The sequence below is a fragment of the Zootoca vivipara genome, chromosome 15 (genome assembly GCF_963506605.1).
Source record: "Zootoca vivipara chromosome 15, rZooViv1.1, whole genome shotgun sequence".
Classification (NCBI taxonomy): Eukaryota; Metazoa; Chordata; class Lepidosauria; order Squamata; family Lacertidae; genus Zootoca; species Zootoca vivipara.
Window position 1 is genome coordinate 4,840,344 of NC_083290.1, and position 16,469 is coordinate 4,856,812.

At 44.0% G+C, this 16,469-nt stretch overlaps 2 protein-coding genes across 5 annotated transcripts in view; both read left to right on the forward strand.

Annotated features, from left to right (window-relative positions):
* The window catches only part of MED13 (mediator complex subunit 13), a 104,754-nt gene extending 93,592 nt beyond the window's left edge, over positions 1 to 11,162 (forward strand). Inside the window, exons 22-30 of the mRNA XM_035139697.2 lie at positions 344 to 535; positions 804 to 1,027; positions 1,454 to 1,596; positions 2,315 to 2,473; positions 2,566 to 2,754; positions 3,537 to 3,688; positions 4,786 to 4,959; positions 6,552 to 6,652; positions 7,334 to 11,162. Of these exons, the coding sequence (XP_034995588.1) occupies positions 344 to 535; positions 804 to 1,027; positions 1,454 to 1,596; positions 2,315 to 2,473; positions 2,566 to 2,754; positions 3,537 to 3,688; positions 4,786 to 4,959; positions 6,552 to 6,652; positions 7,334 to 7,466 (1,467 nt within the window). The 3' untranslated portion in view covers positions 7,467 to 11,162. The remainder of the gene's footprint in view (positions 1 to 343; positions 536 to 803; positions 1,028 to 1,453; positions 1,597 to 2,314; positions 2,474 to 2,565; positions 2,755 to 3,536; positions 3,689 to 4,785; positions 4,960 to 6,551; positions 6,653 to 7,333) is intronic.
* A 4,287-nt stretch (positions 11,163 to 15,449) lies between these two features.
* INTS2 (integrator complex subunit 2) overlaps positions 15,450 to 16,469 on the forward strand; it is a 28,061-nt gene continuing 27,041 nt past the window's right edge. Inside the window, exon 1 of one of the 4 annotated variants that reach the window (XM_035139698.2) lies at positions 15,450 to 15,531. The gene's annotated coding sequence lies outside the window, so the exon portion shown is untranslated. The other 3 variants (XM_035139700.2, XM_060283066.1, XM_035139699.2) reach the window with 3 other exon arrangements.

A 16,469-nucleotide genomic window follows, 5' to 3' on the forward strand; every position in this document is an offset into this window, starting at 1 on the left:
TAACTCAAATGCTGTTCAGGTCAGAACAGGATAATTAAATAAATTGCTTTGGCTGCTTAGCTCTTTTTGAAAGTACCAACATGTCACTGATGTTGACCTCATCTTGTGAGCTATACTCTACGATACTATGATTCCACGCACATGGCTGTGTCTTGGTTTATTATATTGGTTTATTATTGGTTGCACAGGATATTGTGATTGGATGTTGCCCAGAGTCAAAACAGGTGCACATGCTACTTTTTTTTTTTTGGCGTGAAGCCTGTTGCTGTCTTAAGGCTTCTATATACTGGTATCAGGTTGGGCAGTGTGTACTTACCTTTTCCTTTCTCTCTGACCTTCTTAGCTTGTTCCTTGTCAATATCTGTTACAACCAGTCAAGAATGAAGACAGGCAGATCTACACTCAGCATCTAAAATCGCTGGCATTCTCCGCCTTCACGCAATGCCGGAGGCCACTCCCAACGTCAACCAATGTGAAAACATTAACTGGGTTTGGCCCAGGTTTGGCGATGGAGATGGCGCTCAGGAGTCCAGAAGTAAGTGAGAACCATGAGTTGGTTGGCATGAAATCTGGTAAACCTCTGAGAAACACTGGAGATACATATCAATAGTGTGAGTGTGTGAGTGTGTGAGTGAGTGAGTGTGTGAGTGAGTGAGTGAGTGAGTGAGTGAGTGGCTATCCCTCAGGCAAAAATGATGCTGTGTGCATGCGCACAATTCTGTTTTGTTTATATGGGGATCTGCTACTCCGTGGGACAAGTAATCCTGTGGTTTTAAGTGTTCTGTTTTGTGTGTGTTTTGCAGAGACCAGAGTGTATTAAGCTGTATGCCCCTCCTTTCATATTGGCTCCTGTCAAAGATAAACAGACAGAGCTGGGAGAAACCTTTGGAGAGGCTGGGCAGAAATACAATGTGCTTTTCGTGGGCTACTGTCTCTCTCATGATCAAAGGTGGCTTCTTGCATCGTGCACAGATTTATATGGAGAACTATTGGAAACCTGCATTATCAACATTGATGTACCTAACAGGTAAGGGCTGTGGAATTCATAAAGTCATTTCCTGTATTTAGATAAGTTTAGAAAAACTTTCTTTCCTGGAAACCTTTTTATGATTCACTTAATGGTTCATGGATTTTTATGCTGATAATGTTTTTACTGCATGTTTGAAGGGTGTTTTATTTTACACACACACACACACGTGCCTACTCTTACTTTTTAAAGCTTTTTTAGAACCATCTCATTTTCAAAAACAGGATATAAGTGATTAAATAAAGAGGGAGTAGATGCATTAATTTACTGCTTGGATCTTGCACCTTTTGAAGATGTACAGAACCTCCCCCCCCTTCTTGATCCTGGCTGTCAAAATACTGAAGTGTGACAGCGTCTTACTGGTCTTAAAACAGTGGGAAGGTATGTTCACGGATTTGTTTACTAGTAAATCTTTATTCCCACCAGGGCTCGTAGGAAAAAGGGGTCTGCTCGCAGACTTGGTCTTCAGAAACTCTGGGAATGGTGCCTGGGGCTTGTGCAGATGAGTTCGTTGCCTTGGAGAGTTGTAATAGGACGTCTTGGAAGAATAGGCCACGGGGAACTAAAAGGTAATATGGAAACATCTCTGAAGATATTTGTCACCCATGGAGATGCAGCGTTCTGTGCAAGTTTGTCCCCTCTCTGGCCAAAATGCTTGATATGGAACAAAAATGGCACATTTAATAATGTACATAACACACACACTCATTTTGGATAGAATATATAAATGTGAATAGGCATGCATGCTCTAGAACTGTGAAGCCCTTACTGCCACACAAAAATTGTCGCAAGCAATGCAGGGGTCACAAAATGAATTTTTGGGGAGACTACTCCTTACTCCAGGATCATTGATCTGGAGAACAGAGTGGCCCCTGAGATCAAATAATTATATACTGTACATATGGAAGCAATCTCCTTTTGGGGTGGGTGTTTATGGCATGGGGGAAATGGGCTTTCTGTCACCTAAATTGCAACCTATTCAATTTCAGCAGAGAATTTGGCTTTAGCCCCTGCTGGCAATTTTAACACCCGAAATAGGAAAAGCCTTGTGAAGAGTCACTAACTGACGAAAGAACATAATTTCCCAAGCTGTTTGCTTCCTAGGTAGCTTAGCTTTCTTTTCCAGTTGGGAAAGAGGTCAGAATAGCTTAAGAAAGAAGTTTGCATACAGTGGACAATCCAGTTTTTAATGTATCCATTTTTGTGGTCTAAACATGACAGCAGCTAGCCATCATTTGTATTTGAAATCATTTCCTTGGTAGCCAATCTCCCTGGTTTCCTCTTTAGATTGGAGTTGTTTGCTGAGTCGCCGAAATCTGCAGTCACTTAGCAAGAGGCTGAAAGATATGTGCAGGATGTGTGGCATCTCCACTGCCGATTCTCCCAGCATTCTCAGCGCCTGCTTAGTCGCGGTAGAACCGCAGGGATCCTTTGTCATCATGCCAGGTATTTGTGAAATGCTTCTCACTTGTTGCTTCTATGAAAGCAAGCCTATTGGCTGTACTATTTAGCGAAATCTCTCTTTCTCTCTCTTTAAGATTCTGTATCAACTGGCTCAGTGTTTGGCCGCAGCACCACCCTAAATATGCAGACGTCCCAACTAAACACCCCACAGGATACGTCGTGCACTCATATACTTGTGTTTCCCACGTCTGCATCTGTGCAAGTAGCATCATCAACTTACACCACTGAAACTGGTTTGGACCTGGCCTTTAATACAAACAATGGTGTGTGTTTGTATGTATGTATGTGTTTGTGTGTCTTCAAATATTTTCATATAAAAATGTTTCCTTGATAGATATGAAAAATGAGGCCTGTAGAGGATTGGAATTCAGTCCTCCCAACAAGACACAGATTACTCTATCTCTAGACGCCAAGTGGGGCTTTCCACATCCTCCTTGGCACCCGTGGCTTCCTTAGCTGACCCCAATTTTTTTAGCACGCTGACCCCAATTTCTTTAGCACCCTCTCCCCAGAACACACAGGCCTGTCCTTTCCTAGGCATAAGGTTTTTCATGGCAGCCACACCAGCCTTTGGCTTCCTTTCCAGTATCTGCACTGCTGATTCTCTCCCCCCCCCCCCTCCTTGACTTGGGCCTTCACCGTCCTCTGTTAGAGTGTTTATGAGCAGCTTGTTAGATCTCAACCCCATGATTACAGGGAACAGGCAAAATGGGCAGCAGCCAATTGTTTGTGTGCATGTGTGTCTTGGCGTGCATATGCACTGTCGGTCAAAGCAAATCTAAATAACTGTGTATAAAATAGATTGAAGCAAGAGCTGTCTGGGACCAGCCAAATTTACAATGTCACTGAGTGTATTTCATGGGTGCCCAGGGATCTGAATACAGTCCTTGTGTTTCAAGCCCAGTATTCCAACCACAATGTAATGCTAGCTGTCGGTAAAGAATTTCTTCATACATTGTGTACTTTCCTTTTTTTATATAAATCACAGTGATAGCAAATCTCTGTTAACAGACTCTTTGTTGTTGCATTTGTTGCTTTTCTCAAGATGGAGCAGATGGAATGGGGCTCTTTGATTTGTTAGACACTGGAGATCCTGATATTGATCCTGATATTATAAACATCCTCCCTGCATCCCCTACCGGGTCCCCTGTGCACTCACCAAGTTCCCACTTCACCCATGGAGGTGACATGGGCAAGGTAAGGTTTTATGGCAAGAAACCGTATTTAAGAAATCAACCCTGTGTTTGCCTCAGTGCTGACCAGGATGGCCAGTGGTTGTCAAGTACCCCCATTTCAATATTGTGGCAACCAAATATAAAGGGAATCCATCCTTGGGATATACGGTGCAGCCTTCTGCATTCCTCATATCAAAAAGGATATTGTAGAGTTGGAAAAGGGCTAGTTAAGGACAACCAAAATGACCCTATGAGGAAGAATTGCAATGTTTCAGGCTTTTTTGTTTTCAAAGGGGTGTGTGTGAGAGAGAGAGAGAGAGATGATCGAGGTTTACAACATTAATTATGATGAGGAGAGAGAGAAGATTTTCTCTCTTTTTTTAACATTGGAACGTGTTATCCAATGCAGCTGAATGGCGGGATATTTAGGGGCATAGTTAATCTGTTCCATTCACTGTTCGAAGATGTGGTGGTGGTCACCACCAGATGGCTTTAAAGGGGATTTGGCAAATGTCTGAGGGCTTAAGGCTCCTTCCTCCAGGACCAGAGGCCGCCACCCTCTGATTGCCAGTTGAGGACCATGGGCAGCTCTTTTAAACCCAGAGCCAGGATTCGCTCGAAACCTCTTCTGATCCCTGGCTCTGAGTGCAGCAATGAGCAGTTGCTTCTCCAGCCAAGTCTGGGGACCAGCTGAACGCTGTTCCCTGGCTCCAAACTGAGTAGTGGGTGGCTTTGCTAAAACTAGAGAGAGCACCCAACTTCTGCTCCCGGAGGCATGGATGAGCAACTGCACTTTGCCCTCTGCTGGGGGGGGGGAATTCCCTGGGAGCAGGGGGAAGATGTGGTGGTGGTCACCACCAGATGGCTTTAAAGGGGGATTTGGCAAATGTCTGAGGGCTTAAGGCTCCTTCCTCCAGGACCAGAGGCCGCCACCCTCTGATTGCCAGTTGAGGACCATGGGCAGCTCTGGCCCAGTCTACACCTGCCCTGCTTGTGTAGGCATGCGGTTGGCTATGGCAGGAAACAGGATTCTGGGCTAGATGGGCCTTTGGTCTGATCCAGCAAGGCTTTCCTTGTGCGCTCTTTGCCAATTCCCCACCTTCTGTTTTGTCGCACCAGGGTCAAGGTACAGATCGCTTGCTCTCAACGGAGTCTCACGACGAAGTCACCAACATCCTACAGCAACCGCTGGCCCTTGGTTACTTTGTCTCAACTGCCAAAGCAGGTCCGTTGCCTGACTGGTTTTGGTCGGCGTGTCCTCAAGCACAAAATCAGTGCCCCCTGTTTCTTAAGGTAACAAACCTTCAGCAAAGTCTGTGAACTGTGTCTGGGAGGTGTGGGGATTGGTGTTGTTGAGAGAGTGCTTCAAAAGACATACTCTGCAGATCATTATGTTAAGTTTCAGGAGAGCTTTTCGGGGTGAGTGGGGGAGTAGCGGCAATGTGGGCTTGTAGGCGGGTATTCGGTATACCAAGTCAGGTGGAAAGACTTGTGTATGCATTTAACAGCCAAGCAGGAGGGTGCTCCTTCCTGCCCGATCAAGGAAGTGGCAAGGTACAGCATTGAGGAGTCACTGGTGGCCAAAGACTTTCAGAGACGGGTTCCACTAAGGTGTGAGCTGTAGCGGTGGCGTAGGAAGGGGGGTGCAGTGGGTGTGGGCCGCCCCGGGTATCATCACTGAGGGGGTGACCACAGGGCCTGGCCTGCAGTGCGCCCGAGTCACACGGCTCTCTCGGGGAGTGACGCAGTGGCTTGGGCACCTGCAGGCTCCACGCTGCCTGAAACGACAATGTGGGGCTTGTGGACTCCGTGGAGGTTCCGCGCTACGTGCTCTGCCCTGGCTTGGCCTGCCCCATGGGCGCCTTGCTCCGCCCCCGGGTGCAGGGCATTTGCGCCGCCCCGGGCGCCCGAGCAGCTAGCTACACCGTTGAGTTGCAGAGGGGGAAAGACGTTCTTTCTCCTTTCAGCCAAGCATGCTGGCACTGCGCTTTTAAACCCAGAGCCAGGATTCGCTCGAAACTTCTTCTGATCCCTGGCTTTGAGTGCAGCAATGAGCAGTTGCTTCCCCAGCCAAGTCTGGGGACCAGCTGAAGGCTGTTCCCTGGCTCCAAACTGAGTAGTGGGTGGCTTTGCTAAAACTAGAGAGAGCACCCAACTTCTGCTCCAGGAGGCATGGATGAGCAACTGCACTTTGCCTTCTGCTGGGGGGGGGGATTCCCTGGGAGCAGGGGGAAGTTGTTGTGTTCAAGAATGTGGAGGAGTTTAAGGGGGCCCTTACCCCCTACTTTCCCACAAGTTATTCACTGGCTCATTTCTTTGTCCTCTGCCTTCCCTGGCTAATTGTCTGTGTCCATCCATCCCATTTTGTAAATGTAGTGAGTGATAGTATAAACTTGGTTATAATTGCTTTCCTTGTTTTATACCTTGTTTTTTGAGAATTTGGGGAGGGGTGGTTGTTTGGATTTCTCTGCATTTGGTTGAAGAGGATGAGATGGAAACAAAACCCAGAAAAGACTCTCTCCCCCCCCCCCCCTGTGTGTGTGTGTGTGTGTTTGTTCAGGGTTATAGAGGCTGGGGGACCTTTACTGTGGGGACACTCGCTGGTGGGAAGGCCTCCCACAGAGCCATGCTCTAAACCAGGCATCCCCAAACTGCAGCCCTCCAGATGTTTTGGCCTAGAACTCCCATGATCCCTAGCTAACAGGACCAGTGGTCGGGGAAGATGGGAAATGTAGTCCAAAACATCTGGAGGGCCGAAGTTTGGGGGTGCCTGCTCTAAACTCTGTCCCTATAGGAATTATTGATTGATTATTAGCATGCGCACTCTCTCTCTCTCTCTCTGCATTGTAATAAACACTTACTGTATGTTCTAACTTCTTTTAAAGGCTTCTCTGCACCTCCATGTGCCTTCAGTGCAATCGGATGAGCTACTTCACAGTAAACACTCCCACCCTCTTGACTCGAATCAAACTTCCGATGTCCTCAGGTATGGTCACCAATTGTGCGTGAGAGTATGCAAAATACAGGATTCGTTGTTTTAGAAGTGCAATTCTGCTATTATAGCCATGAAGTTTGCTACAATCTGCCGGTAGTTTTCTCTTGCTTATACGCTCATTTACACAGCACAGTACATTGAATTTATTTTAATATATCCTTCAGCACTGAGAAATTCTCAGGTTGTCTTATGAAGCTCTTCTAATCATTTATCTTACTAATGGACCAAGACCAATAGGGCAGGTAATGTGTGTGTGCATTGTGCAGACACATATATCTTTATATCTCAAAACATAAAAAAACCCCACATTCATTCATTTCACTGGGTCTATTTCTGAGTAGGATTTAGTTGAATACAACCTACAACTGTTCACACTTCTTGTGAGTAGGCCGCTTTAGCTCAAGAAGGCTTCCTTGCACCACCTGGGTTGAGTGAGAATGTGTCTATCCCCTGGCCGGCTTCCAACCTTCCCATACATGCAGCTCCTCCCTGCTATATGCATCTGGGTAGCTGGAAGTGAAGCATTTTTATCTTGCCTCTTACTATAATCTCCTCTGCTAACAGAAATGTGGGTTAATAAATTATCTCCTTGTGACCTGTGCTGAAAAACGGCAAAGCCTTCCCAATAATGACTTCCTGGCTGGTCCTTGTTCCCTTCTTTCCTTCTTCCAGGTTTGTGTTGGAACAGTACAACGCACTTTCCTGGCTAACCTGTGATCCTGCGACCCAAGACCGGCGGTCGTGTCTCCCAGTTCACTTTGTGGTGCTGAATCAGTTGTATAACTTTATCATGAATATGCTGTGATCTTTATCTGAACTGGGCAAAGAGAAGAAAAACACAACAACCAGAGCAACAACAAAAAGGGAAAGGATTATTTCGCTGCAGGACTAAGTTAATTATTCTCTGCGCAAGTCATTTTTTTTGTGATTTGAGGGAGGGGAATGTCATTTTTGGTCACTTCCAGCAACTATTTGGTTTTGACTTGCGGTGGGGACTGCATAGCCCAAGTGTTTAATTCTCCATTTGCCCCCTGCTTTCGTTGGTGTTTTGCCTATACCAGACTGATTGGAGTGGTGAATTGATCAGTCGAAATGTATTATAACACATCTTTTTAGTAGCAAAGTAACCATTCTCTCTCTCCCCCAACCCCACCCCATCACAGTATTTGTGAAGAGTATATGAGCCATAGGCCCCAGCCATGTTTAATGAATATTTTAAAAAGTACGAGCATGGAGACAATAAGAAGACAAACAAGGAAGGAAAAAAACCAGAATTTGTCGAATGCTTTTGGAACACTGCAATGTTCTTGTATCGGATTATAGTACCTAGTATTCAAAAAAAAATGCCTGCATCTCTTATTTATTGTACGTTTTTAAATGTATAAATTGTCTTATATTTCTTAACCTCTTTTATAAAAAAAATTTCCTAGAAGGTTTATACTGCCTTCTTGCTTTAAAGCAATTGGTCTAAAAATATATATGTAATCGTCTTAATTGAAAGTTGCGGTAGGTTTGCTTTTAGAGTATTATTTTTTTGTAAGGGGGGGGTTGAGGGTATGGGGACAGTAAAATTTGTATTTGGTCTTGATGTACAGTTTAATGGGGGAATATAGGAGTTGGGGCGGGAGGGATATAAATGTCCATGCCATTGTGTGTGGGAGATTTACAGCTAAGCTGTAGTTGCAGATTATACATGTACAGTAATGAAGTTCACTGTGTTTATATAAAATCGAAGAGAAAAAAAAAGGTACCGGGTCTTACAGCAATTTTATATCACACCTTTGCAGAGTTAACATAATGGCAATATATTAAAAGAAGTGATATTGTTAGGTGGTTTAACTTGTAGTGAGAATTTTAAAAAAGAATAATAATAATATTAATAATAATAATAATAAATTGTTTTACTTTTTTTTGTATTTTTGTTGAGGGCCGAGACTAGTTTTTTCAGGCCTCTTCCCATTTTTCAAGCAAGGAGGGTGTGCTTGCTGCAAGGACCTCCTGCTCTTCCACCTGTGCGTTTTAGCCAAGAGAAAATCTGTGTCACTCGATGAAATCGCGACACTTTCCTCTTCTTCTTCTTCTTCTTCTTCTTCTTCTTCTTCTTCTTCTTCTTCTTCTTCTTCTTCTTCTTCTTCTTCTTCTTCTTCTTCTTCTTCTTCTTCCTTTTAAAAATGCCCTTCCCTTCAATGAAGCTGTGTCACTTTCATCTTCCAAGTATTTTGGGGTTCATCACTAGGATCCCATTCAACCTTCTCCATGTTTGGATTAAATTACCATGAAACTGCAGCCACTGCTACCCTTACTGTCCTCCTTGTATGGTTTGGAATTTTAGCCCAACTTTAGCTACTTTATACATACTACTTTAAAAAAAACAAAAACCAAGGAAAACCCAATCAGTTTTGATTCTAAGCTTTGATATGCATATGAATTGGAATATGGTGTAAATAGGTTCTCAGTGAATTCTGGTGTTTGAACTTGATTCCACTAATGAGAGAACAACCTCCTTTCTTTTGCTCTCTCTCCTCTTTCCCACTCCCCCTTTCTCAGGCCTCTTGTTCTAATCTTATTGGTTTTGACGCTCTGTAATGGAAGTTTCGGGCTCCCCTTTTGAAATAAAAATCCAGGTTCCAGCACGGTAAAACGCCAAGGGAGCGGGCACGAAAAGGTCGAGTGAACTGTTCTGCACGCCACTCCCACCTCCTCCTCCCTTCTGCCTGTGAACCCGCCGGCTTCTTTCGCCTTCCTTCTCCACCCATGTATCCAGTCTTGAGTTGCTTCCTTGCCTTCCAGGAGGCACTGCTTTGATCCCTCCCCTTTTCATATCTGCACGCTGCCGCTTTCAGAATTACTGTGCCCATCCAACTGAAGGTCTTCTGCCGTGCAAGCTTTGCCCTGAAGCTGTGTTTCCATCAACAAATATTGAATCTGGACGTTATTTTGCAGGTTGTGTTAGGGCACCATATTCCACCCGAGTGGAAGCACTCGTGGAAGCAGAGGCAGCCACGTCAGCGGTAAGTGGGATCCTTAGGAAAGTTGTTCCCACCACCAGCCACCTGCTGCTGCTCGGCTTCGCTTTTTGAGGTTTGGTGAGCAACGGTCCAGACTTGTCGGTCCAGCAAAGGTCGCCAACTTGTCGGGCAAAATGTCTCACAGACCCTGTTTTATAGTGCAGGCCTAACCATGTCTACTCAGAAGTAAGTCCTATTGAATTCAGTGGGGCTTACTCCCAGGTAAGGGGGTTAGGATTGCAGCCCTACTATCCCAAGTGTTCAACCCCCCCTCGTAATACCCAGTTTCTTTCTTTCTAAAGTACCACAATTTGCAAGTATTTTTGAAATCATGTGAAGTATGTACAACCTGTTAAGACCTGAAAGCATTTCTTTTTCTGTGAACAAACATAACTTTGGATTTCTTATTAGAGTATATCAGTGGTGGCGGCAGTAAGCACTAGCAGCAACTTTTCTTGGTGTGCAACTTAAGTAGAATTGATGAAGATTTCCTGTTCATCTTAAAATTTTACAGAGAGCTGACTGAAAAACCACCTATTTTGTTGCAAGATGGGAGCGATTAACATTTCAATGTGCTAATACTATATGATGATGTAAGTGCAGGTATTAAAAAGATCTGCATCTCTTATCACTGGGGTGAGCTTTTTGAAGAAAAACTTGCCCCCCTAAATTAGGAATTGATGTTCAAAGTAAGTGCAACAGAGTCACATACAAATTTTAAATATTTGGGGTTGCATTTTACATTTCTGCTGTTTATTGCATTGCATTTTCTCTCTGTGTACACCTGTATTTGATATTCAAGTATCTGTTAATGGCAGATACTCTCCAGATGTTTCCACCTCCCTAAAGAGTGGTGCTAAAATTATTTGCCTAGCTTAGAGAGCAGAATATGAGTCAGTCAGCATTGAGTACTTTCCAAGCCTTATGGGAGTTCAGTCGGAGAGCTTTAAATGTGTGCTTAAACTTCCCCACTTAAACCAGTGGAACTTAAATGCACTTGGCTGCGCCATGACTTTGCTTGTAGCACTGAGATTGCACAGAAGTCCTCAAAACTCCAGAATGCACTGTGTGTTGTTGACTAGGGAGCTAAGTTCATAGTAGGTCCATTTCAGGAAGATCAGGTTGACCAGAGATTCTGCCATTTACCTGTTTAAATGATCATTGCACAGTGGTGGGACAATTGGCCTTAGGGAATAAGATGCCCGTAGAAATCAGATTTAAATTAATTGCCATGGAAGCATCCAAGGGGTGTTGGGGTTAGGATTAGCTGTTGATGGACCTGTCTGGACTCAAGAAAATGGCAGGGGAAAGGAGTTGAACAGCTGGAAACAGTTGGAAACAGTTATGGAAACCCCCAGCACATTTTAGGTTAAAAAGCACAAAGCACAACACCACATGGCATTATCTTGTACCTATGGAAAGGTTATTTAACTTTTTTTTTCTCATTGAGCTATAGTATTGCTTCAAAATAAATCGTTCCTACTTATAAGCCATCCAAAGGCTTCTGCTTCCATTTTCTGTTTGTCCCATACATACTACACAATGCTTTGAGGATTTCTGTGTGAATCCATTTGAAATGCTGAGATTTCTGTGTCATTTTGTTAAGGCTCACAACTGGTGTTCCAGCTTGCAAAACACTAAATAGCAGAATTGCCAAATCACCTTGGTGTAGGACTACCCCCATTTTGGATGCTGCTCAGAGTAGGATGTCTTGTCTTATCTTGCAAATGAAAGCAATGCTTGGGCCAGAGTGCCACCTGCCAGAGCTTGCCGAAATCTAAAACACACAGTTTCTGTCTCTGTCTCTTTCTGTGTCTCTGTCTCTCCCCCTCCCTAGACAGAAAAGAGAAAATTCATTTTGAGCTAAAACATAGAAAGGATTGGAATGTTTTTCAAAAAGGCTAGGAAGTTGAAACATGGGCATCTATCTTTCGATTTGTGGACAGCTTTAAATGGATGAAATGGCCGAGATGGGGAAAGCCTTGCAGGCCTCATTGAGTTCTTAATTCATTGGTAGTGCTGATTTATCAATTCACAGGGCATGTGCACACTTCGCATGGATGGTCAGAAGGCAGCTGAGTGGTAGTATTTCTGCAAATCCCTAGCCAGCGTGAGGTATAACTTACGTTCAAATTGCTTGGTTTCCACAGTTGTGGCCTTAGATGCACACCCTTTTCTGCAAGTGTTTCTTAAACCTCTCATCTTACACATCCATCTGTATGGCACAGTTTAACTTTGCTCCTTTTTTTGGTATTTGCCTGCTCTTGGTGACTTATTTTTCAAAGCCCTGCGTTATTACAGAAAGCTCACAGGTGTGTTTAATGAAGCATATTTTGTCTTTACTGCAATATCAAAATGTGTTACTGGAAAACACTCAGATTTTGATCCTATTCCAAACGCCCTTGTGCCCTTCAGCTAGCTGTGCACCAGTCATTTGGCACAGAATATAATTTTGTTAATTCTTAGCCATGTATGCAGACAGCATTGCTTTGGGCTGGGTTTTCCTTCTTGTCAGCTTGCTTTGTCAATTAGGCCACTTCTGCTATTAGCTGTCCTGACACAAAATAAATATAATAATAATAATAAATTTCTCAAGATGACAAAATGTTACCACCTTTGAAAATAACTTCAGTCTAAGGATCCCAAATCACATATAGAAAATGCCCTTTTTGCATCTGTTTCTAAAGGAGTAAAATTTCACTTTGAAAAAGTTAATCCTCAGGGTCAAACTTTTCAGGAAAGTTTTAATGTATAATTAGTAGGTTTTCCAAATAAACTGGATTTGAGAACCTTGGAAACACTTACTTGCGTTTTAAAAGTTGTGGCATCGTTACTGGACATGTTGGTTTCATAAATGTTCTTTTAAAAAGCTGGGTCACTTTAACAGGGGGAGGAAGAGGAGATTTCTTAAGTTCGTATTCAGCAGTGACATTTAATGGTCCAAGTCTCTCTCTCTCTCTCTCTCTCTCTCTCTCTCTCTCTCTCTCTTTATTTAACATTATGATAACAAAAAAATACAATAAAAATAAGGAACAAACACTATTGTTGCAGAATGCCATGAACACTGAGTTGTACAAATTGTGATTGAGGAAATGGAAAAAGGTTTATACTTTTTAAAAAAAATTCAAATGGAATAAATTATTCATGAAGCCTTCCTTCATTGTGACGTCTCTTTGTTTTTTAAAAACAACAACTTCACATGACCTTAAAAGTGACAATTGTCTGTATGGGTTGGTTCCTGAATCAGAACTTCCCCCCTCCCCCCCTTTTATCCAATCTTCGTTCCGCTAGTCTCAGTATTCATACTTGATCCCTCCCTCACTTCATCCTCACAACTTCCCTATGAGGTAGGTTAGGCTGAGACAGCTAGCGGCTGGCCCAAAGCCACTCAGTGGCCTTTGCTGCCTGAGAGTTGGGATCTCCCTAGTCTTACTGTACTTTGACACTCTTAAGCAGGGGACAGCAAACCTTTTCAGCAGGGGGCCGGTCCACTGTCCCTCAGACCTTGTGGGGGGCTGGACTATATTTTGAAAAATGAAAATGAACAAATTCCTATGCCCCACAAATAACCCAGAGATGCATTTTAAATAAAAGCGCACATTCTACTCATGTAAAAACATGCTGATTCCCAGACCGTCTGTGGGCCGGATTGAGAAGGCAATTGGGCCTGATCCAGCCCCCAGGCCTTAGTTTGCCTACCCATGCTCTTAAGCAACACATCACACCATCACCATAATGCTTGCCACTGGGGCCTAGTGACTGTAAGATAGGAACAAAGGTCCCCCTCACCAAGCATCCTGTTCTCGCAGTGGCTAACTACATACCTATAGGAATCCCACAAGCAGAACAGAAACTTGTTCTTAGAAGTACACCGCCTCTGATGCTGGGGGGTAAGACATAGCCACCATAGCTAGTAGCTATAGATAGCTTTATCCTCAGTGGAGGTAGAACATGTTCAGCCCTACACTTCTTAAAAGCCACCAGGTAAGAAGTAGCCAGCCACACGTGTGAGATCAGATGGCACAGAATCCAGCTTTGTTATTTTTAAAAGCCCAGAGCCCTTTCCGGTTACATTACAGAGATGTTCTTGAAATGCTTGGTGGAACCTCAGAATCGTAGGTGAATAAAATTCCCCAAAAGGCAGAGATTCAGTTCTCTTTCCCGCGATTGTAACTAGCAAAAGCAGAATAAAACACACTGATTTATGCAAAGTTGTTCATGTATCTTTCTCTCCTGTCATTGCTCAGACATATGGTGACAGAAAGTTAGAAAGAGGATCCTATAAACTAGGATAGCTTGTTGGACCACATTGTGACTTGTGCATCCACTCTCTTACGCAAGGTGGACAGAAGGCGGCCACCACCCTAAAGACAAAGAGCTACTCAAAATATTAGTGTGGCAAAGCAGATCATATTTTTAATGTTTAAAACAGCATTTTAGCAGCAATGACTTGAAACAGGGATAGGAAATCTTTGGCTGTCCAGATGTTGACATTCAGTTTCATAGAATCATAGAATTGGAAGAGACCACAAGGGCTATCCAGTCCAACCCCCTGCCAAGCAGGAAACACCATCAAAGCATTCTTGACATATGGCTGTCAAGCCCCTGCTTAAAGACCTCCAAAGAAGGAGACTCCACCACACTCCTTGGCAGCAAATTCCACTGCCGAACAGCTCTTACTGTCAGGAAGTTCTTCCTAATGTTCTTCTTTCTTGAAGTTTGAATCCATTGCTCCGTGTCCGCTTCTCTGGAGCAGCAGAAAACAATATTTCTCCCTCCTCCATATGACATCGTTTCATATATTTGAACATGGCTATCATATCACCCCTTAACCTTCTCTTCTCCAGGCTAAACATACCCAGCTCCCTAAGCCGTTCCTCATAAGCCATTCCCCATCATCCCTGCTCAGTGGCCATGCTGCTCGGGATGGATAGGAGCTGGACTCTAGTCTGGGCAATAGTTCCACCGTAAGTGGGCTAAAATATCCCATTATTATGTCCATATATAAAGTACTTTTAAATTCCTGATGGCCTGAATGGAGGACAAAAATATCTGAACTACTTTTAGGCTTAGGCACCTACAATCCCTTGAGATGTTCCTCTCTTGTTCCTGCAGTGTTTTGCTACTTGAAATTTAGCCATCACATGGAAAGAAACCACTTGGCTCCTTCATCCTTAGGAACACTTTCTTCTCTCCAGAATAAACCGCAAATGGAGTGATATCTCATCTTCACAACTACCACTCTCTACACCACACCTCACCCTGGACTGCCGCCCTTCTCATTTCTCATTACATTTATACAGATTTTAATGCATAGAATAGACGTGCAAAATAAATTGACTCCGTTTTAAATGATAACAAGCTGTTATCCGCATCTACTTCTGATTTTTTATTTGCTTCTTTTTTATTAGCTTTGTTCCATTTAGTGTGGGATCGTATCCAACTTAAAAGTTATACCCACTGAAATGAAGGAAGCAACGCAAGTCCCGTCGTCCTGTTAATTTAAATGGGTCTACTCTTGAATATGATAGGTGTTGGCTGTAGCCCAGAATCATTTCTCCCTTCTAAGTCACCTTGGGAGAGTTCTCGTTTTTGCATAAACGCTTTAAAATGACCATTAATAAACAACAAGGGCTAGCTAGCCCCTTGCTGCTGTCTTACAAGCTGGCCAGCACTGAACTCCGGGCGGAAATAGAGGAGAGCGTGATTGAAGTCACTTTCGCCCTCACGAAGGAGGGCCTTTCTATCGTCATTCTCCGCGCCGGAAGTTGGGCGCAGCCCGGATTGCTTGGCGCCGGCTATTGTTGGGAGGAAATGACGCTACTCTGCCGGAAGTAGTGTCTCATAAGGTTGTGCGCGGAGGTGTGTGGTTGTTTCTGGGTCGGGGTGGGCAGGTGGGTCTGCTTCTCTTTCCTAGGTAGGGCTTGTACACCTGGGTTCCCATTTCCCCCCCTTTTCCCATTTATCTGAGACGCCTGGGTTCTTTCCTTAGGCACAGCCCGTTTCCTCTATCGCTCTCCTGCTTTTGCTCCTTCAGTGTCATTTATTTATCAGTTTATTATATTATATTCATACCTCGCATTTCCTCTGGTAGCCTACATGGCTCTTTTCCTCCCCGTTTTATCTTCCCAACAACCCTGTGAGGTAGGTCAGGTTGACACAATGGCTGGCTTATCTATGATCAGCCAACGGGATCCATGGCAGGGTGAGGATTTTAAACTTGGCTCTTCCCAGTCCAACACTTTTAACTCGGCCTGCCCCACCCTGGTGCATAGCTGCCAAGTTTTCCCTTTTCTCGCGAGGAAGCCTATTCAGCATAAGGGAATTTCCCTTAAAAAAAAAGGGAGTACTTGGCAACTATGCCCTGGTGCCTTTCAGGTGTTGTTGGACTCCAGTTCCCATCAGCCACTGCATGGCCAGTGGTCAGGGATGATGGGAGTTGTAGTTCAGCAACGTCTGGAGGGGCACCAGGTTGGGGACGGCACCTTCTAACCACTATGCGACACTACCTCTCAGCCTTTGCCTAATTTCCCCACCACCTTTTTTTTTGCACCCCTAACTGAAGGACGGAGGGGATTACCCTTTGCATGCTCAGTTAAAATGATGTTGTAAAATAACTTCATTGATAAAACTCCACCCAGGTGCTTTGCAAAGTATGAGAGGAGAGTTAATGATCTACGGATGGGCACATGAGAGACAAATGGGAGGGAAATAGTGACCGGGATAAATAGGGGAAGAATATGAGATTTTTGTAATTACTGTAGACCAGACCCTATTTATCTGGGAGTATGCCCCATGGA